Raw genomic sequence first — 25396 nt, forward strand, 5'->3', positions numbered from 1 at the left:
AAATTGAATTCCAATCAAAGCTGTCTTATTGAGATTTCCGATGAGGGTGAACGGGCTGATGAACAATTTTTTTGCAATCCCAACAAAGATCAATTCCCACTGGCAAGAAATCAGCCAATTGCACTTGCCAAAGGCCGTAATCATATGGTTTACAGTGTTTTATATACATAATAAGTCTGTTAGGTACATAAAACATACTTTATAAACCCATAGTACATACATGTAAACCCATAGTACATACCAAGTGTTCCAAATTTGACCACCCAAAAAATGATAACTTTTGAAGGAGACATCCCAGAGGGATGAGCTATATGTAATCCTTTTCTACAAGCTCCATAGAGCTCAAAAATGTGTTGTATGGAGTTATAGGGTTGATGGTCAAAAAGTTATGGGGGGTCAAAAATTTTTGCGGGCGCGGGGTAGTTGAGAAGAGATGCGGGGCACTGTACCACCTGCTTTTTTGGCCCAAAACAGATACCCGTACCCGTACTTGGCACCCACGGTGGCGGTACCCCGGTCTTTCTGGCGGGTACTGGCAGTACCCGCCAAGTTGTTTTTTGTAGATATGTGCCTGCTCGCCAAGAGGGATCCCTCTCGGGCTTCTGCAAGCTGGTATCAGTATACCTGCCGCCAAGAGAGGATTTATACCTGCTTCTCGGCAAGCACTGGTATACACACACCAGCTCGCCGAGAGGAATCCCTCTCGGCGAGCTGGTGTGTGTATACCAGTGCTTGCCAAGAGGAATCCCTCTTGGCGAGCCGGTCAAAGTGTGTGTACACCAGCTCTCTGAACTCTTGGCAAGCTGTTGTGTGTACACCAGCTCTCCGACCTCTCGGACACACACCAGCTCTCCGAACTCTTGGCGAGCTGGTGTGTGTATACCTGCTTGCCAAGAGGAATCCCTCTTGGCGGGCTGGTGGGCGAGCTGGTGGTGCTGCAGCCGGGGATATCACACAGGACTTGCAGGAGACAAGTCTAGAAGGGGGTCGGGGACATACACAGCAGAAAATAGGTAGCAGTATTGGCGGGTATCAAGCGGCGGTACCCGGGTACCCGCCTAAAAATCACACAAAAACCAACACCTGTACCCGTACTTGGCATCCGCGGCGGCGGTACCCGCGACCCTGATGAGTACCCGCCGGCGGGTGCCGGGTACCGCCGCGCGGGTACCCGTTTGCCATCTCTATTGGGCTCAAAAGAGAGTAGCTGCTGCATCTGGGTCCATACCTCTGGGGGAACTGTAATGCCGGCACTGTTTTTTTGGGATCCATTTGACATGGTGGGTGGTTGATGGTGGTGACTGGTGGGTTGGTTGAGCTGCATGCAGAGGAGCTTTGGGGGTGATGTGGGTTGTGTGCTTTGGGGTGTGTGTGGAGTACTTCCAGCTGCAATATGTGGTGTGCCCCTAGCTTAACTAAGGCCCTGTTTGGAGCCAATATAATTGTGCAATATAATCTGGAATTTTGTGACATCTGATCAAGTTTTGGCGGACCTGATCAGATGTCACATAGGATGTCACACAAAAAAACACACATATCGCCCGGATTATATCGGCTCCAAACGGGGCCTAAGCCTCTTGAACGGAGGGTCCGGGGGACCCCGATCAACCACTGATTAAATTGGAGGAAAACCACACCGGGTCAACCAGAGGAAAGCCTTTTTCCAACCACCAATCACTGAAGGTGCCAGTCACTAATTGTTGAAGGTGAATGATTCAAACCAGTGGGTTTCCTCCTGGTTGATCATCAGGTACAACCTGGCTTCCCAACAAGAAGATTGCTTCCCGTTCAATCAGGCTAAAAAACCTGAGCAACCAGTAGGAAAGCATGATCCAATCAACCAGGAGGAAAGACTCACCAGATTGAGTGCCTCTGTACCAGTAGAAAAAGAACAGGGGCATCTGGCTGGCAGTTCAACCTGGCTGCCCAAAGAGGAAAAGATGTTTGTCCCCGCTATTCTGCCAAGCTCATCATGTCTGTTCCGTTGCCGGTTTCCTCCTCGTTCCTTTTTCCTCACTGGATACAACTAAGACACCTATATCCTCTCGTCAACTTCAAGCCACCAGTCGTGAGTCTCGACAGCTCACTCAGTCTCAGTGCCAATTGGTCCCTTCAACATAGCTTGATTATCCGGATGCTAGGATAGCATAGACAGGTTTACGATCTACCACATGTCTTGAGGTTTCTTGGGGATGAGAACTCCATACAGGCAGTCAAGGCTTGAGATTTGGTGTAGCTGGTGTACTAAACCTCACGAAGATGTTGGATCCCGCTGTGGGCAGGATGGTGAAGGATTCCGAACCCGAGCATGACGATGGAGGGCGCGAGCTAGCGGCAGAGAGCAAGTGGGACAAAATAGTAGCAAACGTAGTCGGTCCTATGTATTTAATAGCTAGACCCCTTTACTGGGTGCATCTTTCTGAACTCGGGCTTATCAGCGAGAGTCTGAGTTGATGGTGGATCCTGTTGCCATGTATGTATACTCGATACTCGATGGCTGGGTTCGGATCGGGATTATCGTGGATGGAGGCTGGTCGATCGATGGCTTGGGATGGAAGTTGTCAGGCTCCTCTGGGTTTTGTCCATTCATCAGCACATCGTCAACACCATTCATCCACATGTGGTTGTGCTGTTGATTGCTCGCTTGGCAAAGCCGCCCTCAACGCTTTCCTTTCCCCCCTGGCTGATGGAGGGTGTGACCTTGGTTGAAGCTTGCTTGATTCGTCGGGGCGCAGGAAATACACATGCTTAAATATTTCTATACCCAGATCTCCGAAACAGCGGACTTGCACAGAAAATCAGACTGCTCATGAACTTGATCGATCCAAATCCCACTTACATAATTGGGCATGGTTTGGGTGGCTCTTCTTGATGATGATGGGACACATCTTCGTGGTACAAAATTTTTCACTCATGCATATTCGTGCTTCATGGATGGGCACAGGTTGGGAATGATGCAGCTTGCAGAAAAAAGTCTTTTATAAATCCTTTTATTTAAATCCTGCATGCCCCAGCCACCAGACTGGGAGGGGCAGGTCTTGCTCGAAAACTCCCCAAGCAGGCCGACGTGACATTGAGATAAGTACATAAATCGATGTGGATACATGTCGATGCTTATCGCGAGAGTGATGGTTTACGTATTCATGCTCTGGTGGCCTGGATCGATTGTCGGCCTGGAGCATGCTGGTTCCGGAGAGCGCGCAGGAGGAAAGGGTGTGTGTGTTGTTGTGCAGAGTTCTTGTCTCACCGGAAAGGGGGAGAGTTTTCGGCCCGGATGGTTTTTGTTGTTGTTTTGTTTTGTCTCCAGCTCGACTGCTTCCCTCTTTTGCTTTAAATATATTTTTGTAAACCTCTTCCCCTCCCTCGCCTTATCCGCAAACCACACAGGAACAAACGGATCCACCAATAGTCAAATTACCTATTTGTATCTAGACTGGTAAAGATGTCTAACCAAGCACCAGCGACTAATGGGCACCACGCTAACGGCCACGCCAACGGCAATGGCAATGGCCACTCCAATGGACACTCTAACGGACACACCAACGGACACCAACCCACCGCAACACCCACCCTCTCCAGCTCAAACTCAATCGAAACCCTCAACCAGTTCATCACCACCCCAACCTCCCCCCATCTCTCCGATTCTGTCTCCGGCAGATGGGCCTCAATGACCCCCACTCCCAACAACACCCGTCCCGACAATGTCGGCATCCGTAAGTCCCTCCCTCGTTCAGGGATTCCATTTGCAATCCGTTTCTTCTGCACGACTCGAGATCAGATCGACCATCCCGCAAATAAAAACAGAACCGCAAGAGCTCAAGATCTACGCTCAAACCCACTGGCAGAAAAAATACACTGGAATCTTTACTCCTGTAAACCGTGTTGATCACTGACCTCCTCGTCCATGTATCCCTCCAACAGTGGCCATGGACGTCTATTTCCCTCGGCGATGTATCGACGAGAGTGAACTAGAAAAATTTGATGGGGTGGCTTCCGGCAAGTACACCATCGGCCTCGGTCAAGAGCACATGGCCTACTGTGATGACCGAGAAGATATCAACAGCTTCCTTTTGACCGGTAAGTTTTTCTTTCCAAATTCGGCGATACATTTTTTTTGTCAGGAACTCCGTCGTCCGCTCACGCAATCATCGTTCTGTTTTTCTTTCTTGGTTTGGTGAATTTATGTAGTCACCCGGTCTCTGTTGACCAAGTACAACATTGACCCACGATCGATCGGACGAATCGATGTGGGAACGGAGTCGATCATCGACAAGTCCAAGTCAGTCAAGACCATTCTCATGGATCTTTTCGCGGCCTCCGGGAACACGGACATCGAGGGTGTCGACTCGAAGAATGCATGCTATGGTGGTACCGCCGCTCTCTTCAATGTCATCAACTGGGTCGAGAGTCGAAGCTGGGACGGCCGCTACGGCTTGGTCGTCGCCGGTGATATCGCTGTTTACGCCGATGGACCTGCCAGGCCCGTCGGTGGCGCAGGTGCTGTAGCTATGCTCATCGGCCCCAATGCGCCCATGGTTTTCCACCGTATGTCGCTTCTCAAATCATCATCCAACTTATAACCTTCGCCCTCGGAGTAACTGACTTTGTTTTTCAATCGCTTCCAGCTGTCCATGGAACCCACATGACCAACTGCTGGGACTTCTACAAGCCCGCATTGGCTTCCGAATTCCCCGAGGTCGATGGCCCGCTCACTCTGACTGCCTACTTATCAGCTCTTGACAACGTTTATGATCGGTTCCGGGAAAAGAACGCTCAACCCGGCCGCATGATCGCCAACGGCTCAAGCGATTCCAAAGCCAATACCAGTCTCGAGTCTTTCGACTTTGTCGCTTTCCATGGCCCTTACGGAAAACTCGTTCAAAAGGCCACTGCACGATTGGTAGGTGGCCTGGGCTCCACCAAGTCTCAGATGATAGTATTTGCATGTCAACTGATTGCCTGAATCATCTTTATTTGTAGTTATACCTGGACTTCTGCAGCAACCCAGAGAAGCCGGAATTTGCTTCTGTAGACAAGGCCTTACTCTCAATCCCAAGAGCCAAGAGTTACAACAACAAAGAGATCGAAAAGACATTTGTCAAGCTCAGTGAAGCGATCTACAAAGCCAAGGTGGTGCCTACGACGCAATGCATGAAGAGACTCGGAAACATGTACACAGCTTCGCTCTACGGCGCATTAGGATCGCTGATCGACTCGGTTGGAGCTTCGGAGGATGTGGTGGGGAAGAAGGTGGCCATGTTCAGCTACGGCAGTGGCCTTGCCTCCAGTTTCTTCCAAATTGAGTTCCGAGGCGACGTCAAAGAGATGCGAGAGAAGATCGACTTGAAGGCCCGGCTCGCCTCCATGACTGTCAGCCCGTGTGCTGAGTGGATCGAGGCATTAAAAGTAAGAGACCTATTTTTTGACCAGCTGACGCAACAACCAACCAGAATGACTGATTTTCTTGACCACCTCTGAATTATTTCAGGTTCGAGAAGAGAAACATAACATCAACAATTATACCCCCGAAGGCGAGGTCCAAAAACTGTGGCCTGGCCAGATCTATCTTGAGAATGTTGACAAGAGCTGGAGAAGGACTTACCGAACCGCTTAGAACCTCACCTCTATTCCCATCGCCTTCTAACTCCTTGAGCTTGATCTTCTTATAACCAAACATCGCCCCTCAAAGCACTTTGAGCTTTTCCCTTTCATATCTTATCCTTATCAACTGCCTGATGCTGAGTATATGTCTTCTCTTCTAAAACGAATAGACCAAAGCCAAACATACGGTACATACATACCCCATCTTGGGGGAAAGGGAGGCAAGTGGTTGACTCTCTTGACTACCAGCATCAACAGCCTTATAGATATCCATACCTCTCCGTCTAACACAAAAAAAACAGATACCTATTCTCTAATCTATCTATCCAATTGCTTGAAGATTCATTCCCATCATGATTATCATTATTATACTATTTGCTCATCTTAGTAGTCAGTGTTTATCTGCGCGCGCGCCTTTTTACTCCCCCCCCCTTTTTTTTTTCTTCATGAACAAATTGTGTGGTCTTTTGAATAAAAGAAACGTGCATGCATGGTTTGGTGCTCGAGATCATCCTTCAGTAGAATTTGGTATGTGAAGATGATTATCAGCACCAGATAGGGTGTATGACAAAACGTCCACACGTCCATTGTTTATTCGGACATTTCGCAGGCTGATAATCCCTGATGGTGGCTGGGGATGCCTCTTTGGCGTCCAGAGCGTCCCCCGAACTTATCCCTCTTGGGCGCGAAGCGCCCGCCTCTGAAGGAGGGACTTGAAGCAATGGAATTTTTTGGCGTGAGAGGTACGCAGAAGTACACCTTCTTTGTTTGGCCATGTCTTTGGCAAAACTCATCCAAAAACTTTCATAGAACATGTAATGAGTAGTCAAGAAGCTCAGCTACATTCTGCAATTTTTCTTTCATTTTTTAAGCAACTACATACATAAAACAACCCAAGAAATTGGAGTCTCGGTTTTTTCCCACGCGGAGGCATGCATTTTGCGGCCCCGCGAGGCCAGACAAAAATGCTAAATGATGTTTGAGACGCCCATCTTGGAAGGAAGTCAAAAAAATTGTCAGGCCAAAATACTTCACTCATTCCTCCTTTCGAGGCGGGCGCTTCGCGCCCAGGAGCGACTTAGCTAAGTTCGAGCGTCTCCTCCCAATCAAAGAAAGCGGTGATGGGAGCCTATGCCATGCTTCTGCGGGGTCCGGTCTGCGCGAAACCATCACGGTCTCCACCAATCTCCTCCGGACAACGCCGTGGCCATAACATCCTAAACCCTCAACTTTTCAGTCATCAAGGGCAACCTGGCAACTATCTTGTACGCGCGGCAGCCCAGGTCTGTCGTCTACGGCTTGAAGGTTGCTCGGCACCATGAATTTGGCATCGTTTCTGAAGGGCTCACTGCCCCCACACACCGCGGGAAGGATTGGTAGAGCGCCCTTCAGGAGCTGTAAGACCAACCGGAGAGGGGACCGTATCTTTACCAGGCAGGAATTTCGGACGGAAGAAAGCTTCAGATGCTGCAGACACAACAACCCCCATGGCCCCAACGAGGGGGTCTCGAAGGATCCAGAGAAGAGCTATTCTTTGGTCCTCCGCAGGCTCTACTGACAACACACCCTTACGGGGCTTGTCGGCAGCAGAATGTCCTGAAGGGAAATCTGTACTCATACTCGCTTGATTGACTGTGAGGGCCCTTCTTGCGCCCGTCCCCTGACCTTATATAAAGGTACGTGGTTTGGTATAGGTATACCGACTTTGCTCCATCACACTTCACAGGAACTGAGTTCCTCCTTGACTTTGACGCTTCACTGTACATAGTTTGTTATCCATATCATCATTTCCCTAGTTCCTTATCATTGTCCATCCAGGCTAGCCCGAGCTTTATTTCAAAAGGGAGAAATAAAGCTTTCATCAGAAGATAAACATTGATTGGTTGCTTTTGATATCACTTTCTTAAGTTGCTCCTAAACGCCCACATCCACCGCCATGCCATTCCAAATAGCCCGAATCTTTGTCCTCCTTCTTGTCTCTACGTCTGCAATGGCCTTACCACTTGAACTTGAAGGACGCGATCCAGAGTTTAAGGTCAGTCTCCGGTACCAATAGAGTGTCTTTATCAGATTTGATGAGGATCCGAACGAACTGACCTCCTTCCTGCTTTCACCCAGACTCGCGGAATGATTATCAAGAGGCAAAACAAGGACAATTTAGTGGTCACTGATACCAAGGTCCCCGTGATCACATCCGGTGTCATCAATGAAAACAAGCTCACATCCACCACTGACGCAAACAAGCCGAAGAATCCGAAGGTTAAAGGCACTCAACCCGGAACATCGGATAATATCCCAAAGACCAACCTGGACAAAACCGTCCCACCCCCGGACACCCCCCCTCCAGCAGTCCCACCGCCCGTCACAGTCCCCGGAACAACCCCTGATAGCCCCAACACCAAGCCCAAGAAAACCCCTGAGGAGAAGGAACAGGAACGGCAGGCAAAGATCGCTAAACACAAGAAGAAAATCATCGATTTGAAGAATGATATCAAGAAGGAGGAGGAAAAGATCAAGAAGCTTGAATCAGTTGAGTCACTTGCAAAGGAGATTTATATGCTATCTGTTACTGATCTGCTCACTTCTCTCTCTGTTTGTTTTTTCAGGAGGGCAAGGATGACAAGAAGAAGCCAGCCGGCAATTCTCAAAAAGATTCGGACAAGAAGGATTCTCCCAAAGAGAAAGGAACCGGCGGGTCAAGCTCGTCTAACAACAAAACAAGCTTCAAAGTTGCCGTCCCAAACGTGGCTCCCTTAGCCTAGCCTAGTGCCTCTGCAACTTGCTACCCGCAATCTGGGTTGTGCGTGAATGCGCACAGCGAAAGTGCATACACAACGTTCGAGGAATCGCGCTTTGTCTACGTTCCGGAAACTTGTAGATAAATACCCTGATTTATAAGTTATGTGCCACAACTTGTTTTCTCTTTTGTGTTCATCCCACCGTCTCGCATCATCTTGTACTTTGCCTACTCATACGAGAGCTGTGCTTTCCATCGGCGTGCTCTTCTCTGCACCCCATCGGTTTTTCTTGAATGATACAGCTTGAAGTTGTTCACTCAAAGACCCATTACTGCTCCGCTCCTGGCCCCCTAAAACTCTACGCCGCGGGTGCGCATTGGGATGGCAGATCGAGCCCGGGGACGGCAACGTCGCAGAAACGTTGTGAAGTCATTGTACTGGAAGCTCACACTTTCAGATGGATTTCGATGCCTCTGGGACTCTGTTCCGTGTGCAGTCCCCAGGACCAAACCTTTGTCCATCGGAAAGTATCCTCCAAAGTCAACTGGGCGCCAGGTCTGGTAAGCTTGCTGAAGTCCCTATGTTGTGCTCCTGAATGTCGCACAGTTTGCATGCGCAGGTAAAACCAATAGTTTGGCCCAACCCCACACCTACCAGTCAGTAACATTTGTTTATGTTTGTCAGGCAAACTCTTCAAACTTGTTGACTTTGCCTGGTTATTTTAGATTCTTGCAGTAGTCAATTCAGTCAGTTTCTACCCCCAGTCTCTACCTCTTATCTCCTCCCTGTTCTGACCTGTTACTTATCTTTTAGCCAAAGTTGCGGGAAGTTGTAAAGTCAAACTACCGTGCTCTCGGTAATTCATCATTCAAAGCCTGTCTAAGGCCCAACGAAGGCTCAGGATCAAAAGAGAAAGAAAAAACTTGAGTTTATGAGTACGTTGAATTTATCAATGATTTTGGATGATTTTTGGCAAGGATATACAGCCAGACAGGAAAGGGCGTTCGTGTACACCTATCATGCCAAAAGACTGATTGCTTTTGAAGGCACACACAGCGAAACGCACCTGTAGACCATGATTTTGAATGAAAAGGACAAGGTGCGATGTTTTTGTCAGCAGAGAGCGACACAACTTTTGAATGTCATGCATCATTTGCTTGATGGGGACACTTCTGATCCAGTGTTAACCCGTTATTCCCCTAGTCTACCCGGTTCTGCCTTCATTACAAAGGCGCCGAATGGAAGCGAGGACAGCCACAAAAAGCTTTAACCAAAAAGTAAATTACATCAAAACAAGAATATACGACTTGGCATGCAGTGTGTATGATTGTATGTTGGAGATATAAGGTGATATATATAGCGAAACAACGAGTTAAAAGGGGGAGGATGAGTCCGAACAATCTTGTGAAAGAACGATCGAGCAAAGAAACAAAAAAACAGTCTGAAAGGAAATGATGCGGCGCAAAGCAAAAGGAAGGGCGAGATGAAGGGATTGGGGGGAGGGGTACTGATACTTAAAGGATGGCGTAGATCCCGGAGGCCAGGAGGGCAAAGGCAAGAGTAGAAGCAGCAGCGTGAGTGGAAGAAGCCGCGCTCTTGGCACCGTTCTTCGAGCCGCTTCCGGCTGATCCTGAGTGGCCCGGGGCGGGGCCAGCGGCGCGGCCGGTTGGTGAGGTCACGGGGCAGTTGGGCACCTTGAGTCCTTCTTTGTATTTCACTGCAACAATAATGGAGCTGTTAGTCTTTCAGAATGCACCTGTTTTTGTGGCTGAGAAGGACTTACTGTTGAAATCATAAAGACCCCAGTATGGCTGGAATAGACAAACAAAGCAAAAAAAGGAAATGGATAAGCTTGTTACTTGCGATACTTTCATTGAGCCATTCAGGACTTACCTCGACTCCACCGTATTTCTTCTTCCACTCTTCATCTTTCAACTGTCAAATTACGCAATAGTGTTCACCGGTTTGTGTTAGCAGATGTCAGGTGGCGAAACAGATCAGCCGATGGAAGGAAGAGACAAACCTCGAAAAAGAACTAGAGTACGGAATGGAGGGCGCCACAAGCATCAATCAAGCTGTCATTGGGTAAGAAATATGTCAAAGTGACTAACGTAGTTGGTGTTGTTCTTGTTGGCCTGGCAAACGAAGGTGTCCATGAAGGTCTGTAATCCCTGGACGGAGGCAGGACTGGGCCCGTTGGTGGTCATGCTAGCGTTATCGGAAGCTGTGGGCCATCCGGTCTCGGCGATGTACATGATAGGCTTGTTGGGGGCTTGGGCGCAGACATTGACGTCGAAGTCCTGGAAAAGACGAAGGAAGCAGTCAATAAACTGGTCCGTCCACAGGGCAAGTCGATCGGACCAACTTGAAAGAATTGCCAAGTCCATCCAGCAGACTGTTCCAGAGGCACGTGTCCAAACCTATTCAAGAAACACCCGCAGAAAGGGTCGATCAGTCGCTAGTTTCAGCACGATGGGGTGGCAGACGTACCAGGGGTGGACGTTGGCCATGACGTAGTCGGCACCTGCACACAGCTCCTTGGTGACAGCGGAGCCTGCATCGGCTGTGCCGAGGGGGATGTTTCGGTCAAGCTTCATGGCCTTCAAGGTCTGGTTAGTTTTCTGGATGTAGTTCAGCAGGGTTGTCCTGGCGGCAACTCCCTTGGGATCGGTGGCAGAGCCGCCATCGCCGTAGGAGAGGAGAAGGTACTCGTTCTATAGTTACAGGCCAGAATTGAGATGAGTCTGGCGCCGCGCTGGATCAGGAGCAGAGGGCAAAAACTCACACCAACGGTGATACCGGCGATGTGCTCGGTACCGTACTTCTGGATGGCAGTGGTGACAGCGTTTAATTGCCGCTCGTAGACCGTGTCGTTCCCATCAATGAAGATGCCTAGCCAGACGCTCAAGTCGACGTTCCCAGCCTCCTTGATACCTTGCAAGACGAGCTCGGTCTGGTTGCAGTCGGCACCGCTGACGGTTCGAGGACACAGCGAGAGAGGATCAGCGATCAGAGCATGGGAGGAGCAGATGTGAGAGATGGTGGATGCTCAACTATAATCGGATACGGGGTGTCAGTTGGGCAAGCTTGCTCATGTCCCGAGTCACGCTGGCTTGGTCGGCTCCACACTGTGGAAGCAGTGCGCCGTCGGGTGAGTAGGCCATTCCATAGAAACTTCGGCTCACTGAGCTCTCTTGAGCTTGGATGCCAGCCACTACGGCCAGGAAAGAGGCCAAGGCTGTTCATTCAGAAACATGATGGACATCAGTTGATCTGGAAGATGAGCAAGGAATGAGGTCAACAGCTTCCTGACCCTTGAAAGTCCCGTACATCGTGGACGTCTTATGCTTTCTCCGTGGGGATACGGGTGAGTGAGGTGATATGTGGGTTGGTTAACTGGTTGTTGAGGTCTCCAGTTGTATGGTGAAGGAACGTAGGTTACAATCGAGATGACTTCTCGACTTTAAAAGCTGGTTTATTGGGAAGGGAAGGTGTGGGGAAAGAGGATTACGACTAAAAACAAACAAGGGGTTCGAGAGGGACCGAGCACAGCTGAAAGGGGAAACCGGGCAGCCAGTGAGTCAGGCACGGACGGTGGTGTGATGGACTATTGACCAAGGGGCACTTGTTGGGCCCAAGGCAGACCAAGAGCGGACGCAGGGTTCGGGTGTTCGAGGGAGGAAGAAAAAAAGACGCAGGCTGGGGGTGTGTGATGGATGATGACGCAGTAATGTACACACGAACAGACAGCTGAAGAATTTGAATGAATGCTGCAACGGTGCCTGGTGACAGTCGCAGACTACCTAATCACAACCTGAAGAATAATTTGTTTTTTAGGGTTTGGGGCGCGCGAAGTGTTTGATCAAGCGATACAGCAGACACTAATCAGAACTAAGCACGAGGATCAGACGGCCAGAGGTTGGTGTGGATGGGCCAGTTGTTTCAGGTCGGCCGAGGGAAGACGACGACTAGAGGTGTGTAGGAACAGAGGCGGGTCGATAACGGTGGGAGGCGGAGGGATATCCTGGAGGAGAAGACGGCGACGATGGCTTCAAAAGGCTGGATGTGTCTCGAGGGGGCACCCGGCAGAAAGTCAAGCGACGATCCGTGTGGGCTTGCTTGCTTCTGCTGCTTTACCCAGCGAAGATCAGGCAACTATACGCTCCAGCAACGGTCGACAGGCGATGTTGCGCAGATCGAAGCCAGCAGCCAGCAGCCCTGTGCAACCCGAGAATCTGATCATGGCCTTGTTGTACGGCCGGAGACCTATCATCATGACGATGGGAGCCGGGCTTCAAGCTCTCAACTCTCGCCCGAGATCGTCATCAATTTCCTTGTCGATCAGCCTTCACTGCACTCTCGTCATCAACCAGCCTTGGCAGATCTATCTCTTGCGGCACCCAGAATCCTAGGCAACGCAGCAAGCTACATATCTACTGGAGACCCTCGGGCCGTCCGGATGGGTGCAAACGATGATGGCTGCGCTCATGCTCACCGATGTCCAGGTGCTCGAACTAGCGGTTCAAATTAGTGCAACTTTTCCAGAGATGAAACTCCCCGGAAATCCGGCTGGAGGGTCGGGCCGGCCAAGGGGCAGCAGGTGTTTGTCGGCAGCGGAGGCCTCAGCACAAGTCGCCCGGGTGGCAGGAGCCGCGAAGCCGCCTGATAAGTTATTTATTTATGTGGAGCCGAGCAGTTCAGAACCAGACAGTGGGAGGACTGGCCCCAGTACTCTTCAGGACTTCATCTCATTAGTCGAAAAGAGCTCTGGATAAGATCCCAGTCGAAACATGTCAGAGAACATGTCAGAGGAACAGACCGGAGGGTTTTCGGCTGCCATCCACAATTTCAAAGACCTTGATATTAGGCTGAAACTATTCTAAAGTGTTTGAGAGTACTCTCAGGCAAGAATAATCATCCAGCGGAAGCGCGCTGAAATCAGTTGTCTGCTGCCCTCAATTGAGGATCACAACCCACCAGCGAAACAATCAACATTGCGCACACCCAATGGCCAACCTGTCCCCGACCTTCATCAAGTTTTTTATTCTCCTAGTATTGGCGATATGTGTAAGTCTACATACCGAATTGACGATTGAAGCTCCGGAAGAGTATGCATGAAGCTCATCAAGCAATCTCCGTGTTCTTGAACAGCTCGTCAACCTCCGCGTTGTTGTTGCGGTGAATTTGTCGCATGAGGAACCTGCGACTCAGCTGGAGTGGACCGAAAGGACTCATCAGTTTTCATCGGCCCCAAGGCAACATCGGACAAACAGCGGCGAAGAATCGGCTTGCATTCCCATCAGTCTCCCATCAACTTCACAGGACACATCCCAATCTGGTGGAATCGGAGACTCGGCGTCACACTCAAATCATCAAGTTGGTCAAGTTGAAAACGTCTCTTATTCCTCATTTTCCAAAGCAAGCTACGTTTCATTAATGATTGCTCAAAACCTAACCACCATCCGTATGTCTTTCCTTACAGCCGGGGGAGGTCGAGTTGGAGAGCATAGTTATTGATGATAGACCAGTGGAAAGAGGCCACGGCGGAGCAACTTCGAGCGGGATCTCGGTCACCGAAATCAATTCTCTTCCTCAGCAAGACAAGCTCAATGGAAAAGTTCATTCTAGCGATTCCCCGCCTGGTCCGGTTACAATTTTGGTTGGCTATCCGCAACAGAAAGCAATACAGATTGGGGCAATCAAAATTAATCCAGGAGACGACTGCTCGATTTGTCTGACGGCACTGGGCAAATATCAGAAAGAAAAACCAAAAAAGGTTCCAAACAATGATCCAAGCCATGACTCAACCAATGATCCAACAAATGATCCGACTCCTTTGCAAATTCAACTATCATCTTGGCCAAAATGCGGACACGTTTTCCATCCACAATGTGTTGAACCATGGGTGGCATCAAATCATTTCACGTGTCCAATCTGCAGGCACCAGCTTCCTGTTTTGCAGCGGTCACATTTGGCAGATTCTCCAGTTGAGAATTTAGGAGATCCATCCTTTCAATATTCGCTCCAAGATCTCTTTCACTTCCATAGAGCACCAGAGCCCCTTCCCTACAGAAATCACTGTCCCTCTTGCCTAAAGTCACCCATCACATATAGTATTGGAATCCCAGTGCTCTTGATTTTCACTGTGCTCATGATTCTTTTATGTTAGCCTATAGTCTTGACTGCAACAAATTTCACATAGATATTGGAACACAGGAAAGTAGTATCAATGAATGGCTACACCACGGGTGCATTTTGGGATTGCAGATCCATCCCTGGGACAGCAAAGTTCCAGCACTGTCCCAGGGCCCAAAAAGGTATCACAAAATACCTGTTGTGATGCTGTTGTGAAGGGGAATCCTAATTTTAAATGGATTTGGATGCCTCTGGGATGTTATTTTGGGTGCTGTCCAAAGTGTTGTCAAGGATGCATCTATTATGCTACAGTTAGCGTGTAATACCCTAAATGAGCGGGTTTTTAACGCCGCTACGCTAAACTAAATTGTAGCCTTGGTGGCATTACAGTTACAGCTAAATTTTAATTTAGAAAAAAATAATAGATTTTAATCGCTAGAATGTAGCGGTTTTTAGCATCTGATTGCTACACTTCAGCTATATTTAGCAACTCTGCGCTAATATAGCAATATACTAGCGTTCCTTATTGCTCCGCTAGTTTGACAAATAATTAGTGGTAATTATTGAATAATTAGCGGTATTTATCTAATCTGGGAAAAAACTAGACCTCTAGCTCCAGAATCTATAAGCTATTGATTCACTAATGTTTGGGCTAAGTTGAAGATTTAGCAGGATATGCATTAGCCCCACTATTGATGCGCTAATGACTGCACTAATTTGCGCTAATTTGAATATTGAGCATTTATCCCGCTAAACTGGCATGTAGCAATGTTTTAGCGGGTGTAGCGGCTTGGGCGCTAAAATTCAGCTATTTTTAGCGTTAGCACCTTCAAAAAGCTAATCTACAAAGCACGGGGAAACAGTGTAGCAAGGGTGTTGCTACGCTACACGCTATATGTAGCGCTGGACCGGTACTGCTATTGCTAACTGCCCAGATTATTAGCGGCAAGTGCTACACTACTTTTTTAGTGGTGCTAATTACATACAGCATAATAGATGCATTTTTGGTGTTATGTGTGGAATGGTACACACAGACTCATATTTCAGTCTGTGGTGCAGCTATGTGCAAATGACCTCAAAATGTTTCAGGTGTTCCAAGATCAAGACCTTTTTATTTCTTTACACATATATTTAGTGTGCGCGGGTGTATGATGTCTGTTTGCTACATGTCACAACCCCTAACTCAGATGGTGGAGAGGCAACTTACTCTGAAACAAATTTTATCCCATCAAGTCCTATTGATCCTGATCCTCAGTTTTCTTCACAGTGCTTCTGAGCTGATGCAATCCTTCATTTCTGATCACACACTTGATGTACTTGTTGAGATTTCAATTGATGGAGGAGAGGTTGAGAGGCAAGGAGGAGAGGTTGAACAAGGAGCTGGATCTGAGGACTAGGGCACTGTGGGTCTTGATTGTTGTTGCTCTGACTCAATGATTTTATTTCTTCTCCAAGGAGCAGACACATACACACAAATAGAGAGCCCCCTGCACCAGATCCAGAGGGGGCCTGAAAGCATGTAACACCCAGGACAACAGGAACAAGACATGTACTGGAACTAGACAGGAACGGTGACAGGAATGGGAACAGGAACAGGAACAGGAACAGGAAAAGGAACAGGGACAGGTACTGGGACAGGAAAAGGAACAGGAACAGGAACTGGGGACAGGAACAGGACAACTAGGAAAGAGAGTGGACTAAAAATCTCAGATTCTGACAGTACTCTGTTCCTTTCTTTTTATTGATTGCAAAATTGGTGCTCTCCCATGGCTTCCTCATCTTCCCAACTTCTTCCTTATCTGCGAGCTCCCTTCCAAAGCTTTCCCTTTGATCACCATCCTTTGACTTCTTTTGCCGTACCTCCTTTGTCTGTTCCTTATCCCACAAACACTTCTGAAAAGCATCCTCACTCTGTTGATTCTCAAAAAAATCCACCCCAAATTCTGCTATCCACCCAATCCTACCAACTCATTCTTTGCCCAACCCACCTCAAGACATGGCTATTTGATCCATTGGTTCTAAACCAAAGATAAATTCGCCATTATCTTTGGTTTGGAACCAATGGGAGGGCAGAGCTGGATGGACCTGGGAGGAGCTGTGCCAGAACCGCGGAAAACAAGGTTACCACACACTTCTGACCAGTATTTCCCAAGTTTTTTTTTCATATCCCCCCTAATCCCTGATCCCTGATCCCTAACTCCTAAATCCTAACCCCCGAATGGGGGATGGGAAAGGGGGGATTGAGTGGGCAACCTGCCTGTTAGCTGCAGAGCTGCAAACCACTAGTCTATGAAAAATTTTCTGCCAAGTGCTGTTTGGGAGAATTTATTACCCAGGCCAGCTCAGCTCAGCTCCATAAGCCAAAGAATTGGATGGACACAGGTGCACACTACGCTAAAAAATAGCGCGTTTGCGCTGCGCTATGCTATGCTAATAGCTATGGTTAGCATAGCTGACACACTGTTGCTGCGCTTCTGCAGCTGACTGTATTTTACATATTATGTCTGCTGGCTTCTGTAATGATAGCCCGGCTGACATGGATAGATTATCTGGATCAAGGGAAGTGAAGGAGCAACACTCAAAGTTTTGAACTCTGAAGATCTGATCAATAAGATTTGGGATGGTTCGTATTCTGGGGATCAGTGTCAGCCTCAAGTGCATGAGACTACAACACCCATGCGCCATAAGGCAACTATAGACCACCTGGCGCAGCAAGGGAAGACCTCCCCAAGTCAGAAGGAGCGCGAAAAAGAGCGCAAAATGGATACCAGCCCTATTGAGACTAGTAGCTCTCATTAGGAAATAGGTATTCCCTAAAAAGGCAATCCTTATCTCCTAGGAAGGATAAAGGCCTAGGCGTAGTGACTCGCGTATGAGTCACTTAAAAGGCTAGGAGACCTCGCCACGAAGAGGATCCCCAGATTAGAATTACCCAATAGAAATTAGGTTAATTGGTCTCAACCCTACCAAGCCCAAGCAATTACGACACGGGTCGTGATTGGGGCTGTATAGTCTCTACCTTTCTTTCTTCCATTGTCCTTTTCCTTTATTCCCTTTACTCCTTTACATTTACTTTCCAATCTTATATCCCTTTTTACTCATCATTCATCGACCGCGAGCATCCTTTATTCATCTTTGACCCATCCGAAACCCCTTCGCGCTCAAAAACGGTATTCAGTGGTAGTCACAGAAGAGACTACCCCTGACAATCAGAATGCCATGCCGCTCCCTTCCTCCAAGTTCTGGAGAGCTTGGACTCCAGGAGGCGACCTGTCACATGTCTTTCATCACATCCTCCTGCGCGCCACGCGCGCGCACACACAACAGAGAGAAAATGAAGGGAAACAAACAAAAGCAAAATAAAACCAGCAGAAAGAAGAAGAAGACTGATCAACCATGACACACAGAGAACCAAAGTCTGAGAGATGAGGAAGAGAATCAGGAAAAATGTGAGACAAAAAGTAAGAGGAGAACAACATAAAAGAGTGGAAGAAGGAGGAAACACAGACATGACAGAACACAAAACAGAAATAAACACACAGTAATACTGTGTTAGGACCAAGAAAAGGAAAGATGAGGGGAGGAGGGTAGAAATGGAAACAAACTAGAGTATGGGAAGGGGGATCTGAAGGAAGGGAAAAGAAAGATGGGAGGCTCTGAGGATGAGAAGTAAGAATGGCTATATAGGGTGGGCTGCCCAAACCCGGCTTGGTTTGGGCCGGATTATCCAAGGGATTAGAAGGTTTGGCCCAGCCCACCAGACCCACTTGCTAAACAGGCTTCCCATGGGCTGGGGTACCAGGAGTGTGAGCATTGAGAGTCTGCGACAGAGAGTTGGGGACTTAGACACTGAATGAGGAATCTTCAGAATCAGTCACAAATTGACAATCAGTGAAAGTCTAAAGACTCCAAGTCTCCATCCTCCGAGCCACACGGACCAGTGGACCCAGTTCAGCTTCAAGTTTCAACGGATTCAACCCACGGTCAACCGCTCTTCCCACTTCCCCTGCATCAAATGGCAAATTCTAAGAAGAAGACACACCCCAAATTGTTCAAACATTCCAATGACAAAGGCAAAAGGAACCACATTTGGGTCTCTGACAGATTTGAACCAGAAAAACCAACTCCTGGCCACAGCCCTCAAGCTCATTGGCAGCTGCCTACCACCAAGAGTTCAGCCAGGCGCCGCCAACAGTGTGAATGGATCTCAAGATCTTGAGGGGATCTGAGTCAAGAGGCGTAAGCTCACCGGCAGGGTATGGGCTCACTTCAGAAGGTTTACAATGGTCAGTACTGGACTTTTTCACTCAAAGGTTCTGCAGCTATTGATATGAGACTGACTATTTTACATTGTTATTGATCTTATTTAGGAGGTGTGCCAAGGGCTATATGCAATTATTGCCACAAAAAAATTTCAGCAGCATCATTGTCAGGAAAAACCCATCTGCAACAAAATTCTGATTGATGTATTGTGGAAAATGAAGCGGTCTTTCAACCCAGACTTGTCAGCTTCAACGGCTCAACCAGTGTCAGCCTTAAAGATACAACAAGTATCCATCTGCAAAAACTTAGAAACTAGTTACAAATCCTGAAATATTATTGAATATTCAGAATCCTTGTGTTAAATTAAGGGGGGTCACCAACTCAAAGTAACCCCTTATTCCTATAAAATAGTGTAGTGTGCTGTTTAAAAGTAACCTCTTCCCCTCCCCCCCAAAAAGTGCAAAAAAGCTCTATAAAAGCGCTATAAAATAGCGTAGCGCGCTATTTATAGCGGCAGCGTAGCTCTTTTGCGCTATTTTATGGCTACAAATAGCGGCTAAAAAACATAAAAACCTAAAAGCTTGCGCCAAAAAGACACTTTTTCACATATGGCCACAAAGCGCACCAAAGAGCAGGAAAACTACATAAAACATTAGTACATAGGCCCCGTTTGGCTGCCGCGTCATACATGATAAATGGGCTTATTTATCACGCGCGACCCCTGGGGGGTCAAAGTTTTTTGGTGGAGACGGGGGCGAACTTTGGGTTGCGCGTGATAAATTTGTACATTTATCACCTACAACACGCCATGGCTATCCGGTTTACATCAGGCCAGATAGGCTCCCAGATGGAATTTTTACATTATTATTTTTTCAGGGGATGGTGGTAGGTGTTGTTTTGGACACATGAGATTATGTAGAAATAAAATCTGAATCTAATAGTACCGGAGGCTGTGAAAAATTCAGAGGGGTATACGGTGATATGTGGGTTAGAAGTAATTTTTCAACATTTGGCTGGGCAGCCTCAAGCCAGATGTTGGACATTAGGCACAAGTCCCTGATCCCGCAAGCGGGAGGGTTCTCACTCCCTGCAAGCACAGGGGAGGACTTGTGTTAAGTTCATATGTGTATACCAGCTCGCCAAAAACTCTCCCCTCTCAATGAGCTGGTATACGCATACCAGCTCGCCGCAAGGAGAGTGCCTTCTTGGCAAGCTGGTATATGCATACCAGCTCGCTTGGAGAAACTTCCCTCTTGGCAAGCTAGTATACACTAGAGGCCAAGGCGGCTCCGCCGCTGCAGACCCCAAATCCAGAGATTTTTTAGCTCAAAACTTTGGCAAAGCTGGATAGATCCTTGAATTTCAATTTCACACTCTCAGACTTCATGACAACATGCTTCACCTGGATTATTAATTTACTTCTTTATTTGCTTTTTAAGATTGAGAGCTCTGTCTGAAATCACAAATTTGAAAATACCCAGCTCAGCCTCCAGGATTGTTAACATCAAATTTGGTATTTTAAATAACTGATTGAAAAATATTTTCTCCTCTTGAAACAAGCCCAGAAATTTATGATTTGTCATGTGAGAGGGGTAAATCTGGTATCTGTGCAAAATCAAGTAACATAATATACAGCTGTTATATTTACATGACATTTCCCAATAGCTTTAAATCATGTGGTCTTGATGTTAATTCAGTTTTTTAAAAAGAAGCATTGATAATAAGTTTGAGTTTGAGCAATGACATGGCATGTGCTCCACATTTAAATAGATTCACTTGATATGAATATGAAAACTCGCCATATATTCTATCAATTATTCTGACTTTCTTCATGCTACTACTAAATTCCATCCCATTACTCAGTTCAGGGAGCTATTCAATAATATATCTATTGATGGATAGACAAGAACACGTGTTTTCTATATGAGATGAAGCTAAATCAGCACTATAAATAGTGGCAAATATTTCTTTATGTAGCAGATCAGACAGTGCTTAACGCCAATCCCGTAGACTTTGCAATCAACGACAGACTGCACACGTTTCCAATTGGCGTGTTGCTGAATAAACCGGCGAAAAAACACAGGCCACAAGAGTGCAATCAGTTTCAAAAAAAACATATATGTATCCATACAATGTGAGGAAGGAGATAGACCTCATTGAGATTCTTGACACTCAGCAGACCGAGCTTAGTGGCCCCAATGCCACCAAGATCACAGAGGAAGCAGGTGAGGCCTTGGGGTTGAGGAAGCCCAAGTGGGTGGCGGCGAGCCTGATTGAGGGGGACAAGAAGTAGTCAAAGTCCAGGAATATTGTCTACAGCATTGGGGAGTAGTGGGCCAGGTGTCGGCCCACGTCTATTTGTAGCTGGACGGAGCCGGGGACAGAGATTGTCGTCCATTTTGCATATCGGGCTGTGTGCACACCCATTTGTTTGTTTTAGTCTGCCGTTCCGAGACGTACATGTGGATGCGGGGCCCAATTTCTTGGTCCAGATGTCGAAGATCTGTCTGAGACTGTTGGAGCGGCCAACGAGGGACTGGGAGATGGTATTGAGGTGTGCCACGAAGGCTTGACAAGTTCGCGCAGGCTGAGGCTTGTCCTCCTCAGACTATTGGGGGCCGTCCTGCTGCTTCTGCTCAAACGAGCTCGGCAGAAATTCACGAGGACGTTGGAGGGCGAGCAGCGTGTAGTCCAAGAAGCTGAAAAGCTGGTCGATGGCGAGACTGAGCCCATAGGCCACGAGCCCGTCCACCCGGCGCTCGAACAGCCGCTCTTCCGTGCCTGCCCGGCTCAGGAAATCAGTCTGGTCAACGCCCCCCGAGAACGCTTGCTCGGCAAACACCTCAACCATCTCTTGCACCGTGTTTGAAAACTCCAGCAGTCCGATATGATTGCCCAGACTCTGCTCGACGCCGCCGTTATCTTCTCCCAGCTCTGCAGACGGCATCATCCACAACACCTTAGTCATTCTTGGCGGTTTCAAAGAATTTCTGGCGATGTGGGGTCTGGAAGGGCTGGAAAGAGATGATGAGTGCTTGGCGGTCTACAGTGTTGGGTGTGGTCGCGGTCAAGGGAGTGAAGTGCTCTGAGTGTGGGCTGCTGGGGCTGTTCTCCTCTTTCTAAGTGGTGAAAACGCGAATCATCGGGTCCTGACAGTGGCTGCTAGGGGAAGCTATTCACACCGGTGAGGCGTGGTGTGCTGCAGAAGTGGTTACAGGAGGGTCCGTGTGACGTGGATGGAAAAGACTGTCATGGTAGCTGGGCCAATCAACGTTAAAGCAATGATGGTCGCAAGGGCTGCGGGGTGGGTTGTGTGAGGTGAGGGCAAATAGGAGGGAGGCAAGCGTGTATGTACAGGCGTCTTGCGTTAGAATTCTGCGTGACCAGCGCAGTTGTTGTGGATTTGTTTCTTGTTACCAGACTGTGGCGTCGTGATTGCACAATCAATGCCGCACAGGAAGCTTCTTAGCATGTTTTCTGGCGATGGTTGTCTTCATGGTGCTGACAATGAGAAGAACCAGTCCATATGTTGATCCAAGGGTCTTATCGCGAATGACAAGGGTGGAAACACGGCCGGGGAAGCGACACATGGAACACCATTGTGTATAAAAGGAAGGGCTTGATGAACATCAATACCCCCAGGGCATCCTCTGCCGCTGCACTTCCAGCGGCCGGTTTGTCCTTGCCCCTCCGCTGTTGCACATGCGCAGTCTGAGGGGCTGAAGAGTGGGCCCCCCACGGGTCTGCAGCCTTAGCTGCGGGCCGGGGGCCTTCACGTCCATCACTTTTGACCCGTGCGCTTGACGCGGGCTGGGTGGTGAGCCTGGGGGCACGGCTTTGCCGATGTTGGAAGGCTGGTAGAGATTTTCTTGTCAATAAAATCAGATTTTTCTTATGTAAGATTCCCCTTTTTTTGTAGTGGGAAAACCCCACCTGTTTTTTTTTTTGTTGAATTTTTGTTGATGGGGAAACCCATGATGTTTTTATTTTCTCATTTTGTATAATGGTAAGGGGGAACCCTTGATCTTTTTTTTTAATTTTGGGAAAAAACTGTGTCTTTAATAAACTTGGATAATATACCAGCTCGACAAGAGAGGAGATCGCCGGGAGGAGAGTCCCTCTTGGCAAGCTGGTATACACATACCAGCTCACTGGGAGCTGTCCCCCTTGCACGCCCACTCCCACGCCTGTACAACAACTGTACACACCCAACAATGGGTGTGTACAATAAAAAAAAGGGTGTGCCCCTCCACACACCGTTTTTCAAAGGGCATGGGTGTGGGCCTGCCCCCAGGAGGGGAGTGTGCGTTTATCAACACCAAGAAACTATTGGCATGAAAACACCTCAAGACAGCTTGCAATGGCGGAGAAGCCATTCCGGACTAAATGCATGAAAGTAAGGTTAGACTTCATACGTCAAACCCTGTGGGGCTCCTTGCTTATGCACTCAAGAGACCCGCCCATATTAATTCAATACTGGAAAAACCTGTGAGAGCGTGTCTGACCTCAAACTTTGGATGATCCAATGGTTCCTTTGCATTGCTCAGGAATAGCCCTCACAAGAATGGCCACTGAGTGGCCAGTTTTTGATGGTTGTACTTGAAAAAATATGTACAGTGGGTCATCTAATGTTTTTGGCACCACATTTTTGAATGCAGAAGCTCAGGCCAGAGCCTTTAAGTCATTAGATTGGCTACAGGGGTGGAAAATAAGTTCCTAAGAGCATCCACCACCGTCTCTGTAAACCCGCTCGGTAAGGCAGATTTACAGAGTATGTAAGGGATTTTACACCCCCATGCCCTCTTTAGGGCTCTTTAGCTAAATGTTTGTTCGGTAAATCTTTAAGGCTCGCTAGATTTACCCACCGCTAAAGAGCCTCCGTAAGGAAGATTTTGCAGAGCCTACATAATGCTACATAGCTGCATATGTATAACCCTCACCCCCCCCCCTCCGGGCCTCCACCAACAAAAAAAAACTTGGATGACCCGTCATCGATAGACCGGGATGTACATAACAACTATCAACAGGAGGACCAACCATTGAAAGACCGGGCATCAATAGGATGCCAGGGTGTCAATACAATGACCGGTCATTGATAGACCGCTCATAACATAACGGTCATTGATACAACGACCGTTCATCAATATACTGGTGATTCATTGATACAATGACTCAGACCGACTGGTAATTGATAGACCGGGTATCAATAGGATGCCCGGTCATTGATAGACCGGGCATCAATACGATGACCAGTCATAACAAAACTAGGATAACCTGTCATCGATGTGACCGGTGATCAATAGGATGACCGGGCATCCGATTGGATGACCGTCATGTTGTTCAATACAGGATGACCGGTCATTGATGTGACCGATACAATGACCGGTCATTGATGTGACCGATACAATGACCGGTCATTGATGCGACCGATAGGATGACCGGTCATCAATGTGACCAATAGGATGACTGGTCATCAATGTGACCGTTGATACAATGACCGGTCATTGATGTGACCGATAGGATGACCGGTCACCAATGTGACCAGTAGGATGACAGGTCATCGATAGGATGACCATTGTGTGTGTTGCTTAAAGAGGGGTGTACATATTTATGTATGTAGACACCAGGGTGGCGGTGGTGTCTTTATCTAAATTGGTGTTGCCTACCGAGCGGCTACCTAGCGATGAGGGTGAGTTTTTTCTTTAGCTAAGCAACCAAGCCTCGCGGGACTCGCTGGCTACCTAAATATTTACCTAGACGGTGGTGGATGCTCTAAGAATGATTATGAAATAAAAAAAAGTAAAAATAAAAAAATGAAAAATGTGGAAATTTTTTAATTTCTTGCAAATTTCTCAGAATGTTCATTACTGTTCAAACCAAGGAGAGAAAAATTGGAGAGAAAAGTATGCCATACAACAAGAATGATAAAAAATGAAAAATTTTGAAACCATTTTCAATGATTTTTTGGGTGGATGGGTTATCAACCAATTTCATTTGAACTGAGGGACTGTAGCCCAAATCACCACTAATTTGACTCAATCCAAGTATATTAAAGCATGAGATTCCTACAAAAAAAATCAAGGGTTCCCCCTACATTTTGATCAAAAATACAAAAAAAAATCAAAGGTTTCCCCTTTTTACAGATTTTCATAAAACCATCCGAGGTGCACCATGCTGGACAACATAAAATTTCCACAAAAATAAGGCCACACAGTAAGAATCAAGCCCGCACCCAGCCACCCAACGTCAGCAAGCTGACATACCGTGGCCCACCGTCCATCCCTGTCTAGCAGGGTTAAAAAACGGTGGGAGGAAGACCCCCAGCCGTTAAGCACAAGGGGGGCCCACGAATATCCCCCATCGAACTGCGCAACTGCAACAGCGGATGGGGGTGAGACAACCACCCAACTGGAAGCCAGTCGGGAAAGTTGCCTGAGGCCATATCTGAATGCCTCGCAGCTCCTTTTATCCTCAAAAGTCCAACGGTGTGTGTTGTTGCCTCTGGCCGTCGTCTCATCTTCCTCAACCGTCACTGACATCAACTGGTTGCAATGCCCCAGGGCCCCCATCATACGCCACATGAAACAATAGTCGCCACGCCTCTAGCTCCTTGGACCCGTTTGAAACACAAGATGACAGCCCCATCCCCATTGAGTTGT

The 25396-nt window shown here is 47.8% G+C and overlaps 3 protein-coding genes across 3 annotated transcripts; 2 read left to right on the top strand and 1 right to left on the bottom strand.

Annotated features, from left to right (window-relative positions):
- Positions 1 to 3667: 3667 nt before the first annotated feature.
- On the top strand, positions 3668 to 5614 carry PtA15_2A690 (uncharacterized protein; the record flags this gene model as incomplete). Its single annotated transcript, XM_053166736.1, has 6 exons — positions 3668 to 3713; positions 3922 to 4077; positions 4189 to 4545; positions 4626 to 4900; positions 4981 to 5406; positions 5489 to 5614. The coding sequence occupies 6 exons, from the start codon at positions 3668 to 3670 to the stop codon at positions 5612 to 5614; spliced, it is 1386 nt and encodes a 461-aa protein (XP_053017928.1).
- A 1923-nt stretch (positions 5615 to 7537) lies between these two features.
- On the top strand, positions 7538 to 8363 carry PtA15_2A691 (uncharacterized protein; the record flags this gene model as incomplete). Its single annotated transcript, XM_053166737.1, has 3 exons — positions 7538 to 7636; positions 7720 to 8166; positions 8208 to 8363. The coding sequence occupies 3 exons, from the start codon at positions 7538 to 7540 to the stop codon at positions 8361 to 8363; spliced, it is 702 nt and encodes a 233-aa protein (XP_053017929.1).
- A 1490-nt stretch (positions 8364 to 9853) lies between these two features.
- Positions 9854 to 11671, bottom strand: PtA15_2A692 (uncharacterized protein; the record flags this gene model as incomplete). Its single annotated transcript, XM_053166738.1, has 10 exons — positions 9854 to 10056; positions 10123 to 10150; positions 10233 to 10274; positions 10363 to 10374; positions 10451 to 10639; positions 10705 to 10759; positions 10830 to 11053; positions 11125 to 11311; positions 11394 to 11577; positions 11653 to 11671. The coding sequence occupies 10 exons, from the start codon at positions 11669 to 11671 to the stop codon at positions 9854 to 9856; spliced, it is 1143 nt and encodes a 380-aa protein (XP_053017930.1).
- Between the last annotated feature and the right edge of the window lie 13725 nt (positions 11672 to 25396).

Source organism: Puccinia triticina, chromosome 2A (genome assembly GCF_026914185.1).
Source record: "Puccinia triticina chromosome 2A, complete sequence".
NCBI lineage: Eukaryota > Fungi > Basidiomycota > Pucciniomycetes > Pucciniales > Pucciniaceae > Puccinia > Puccinia triticina.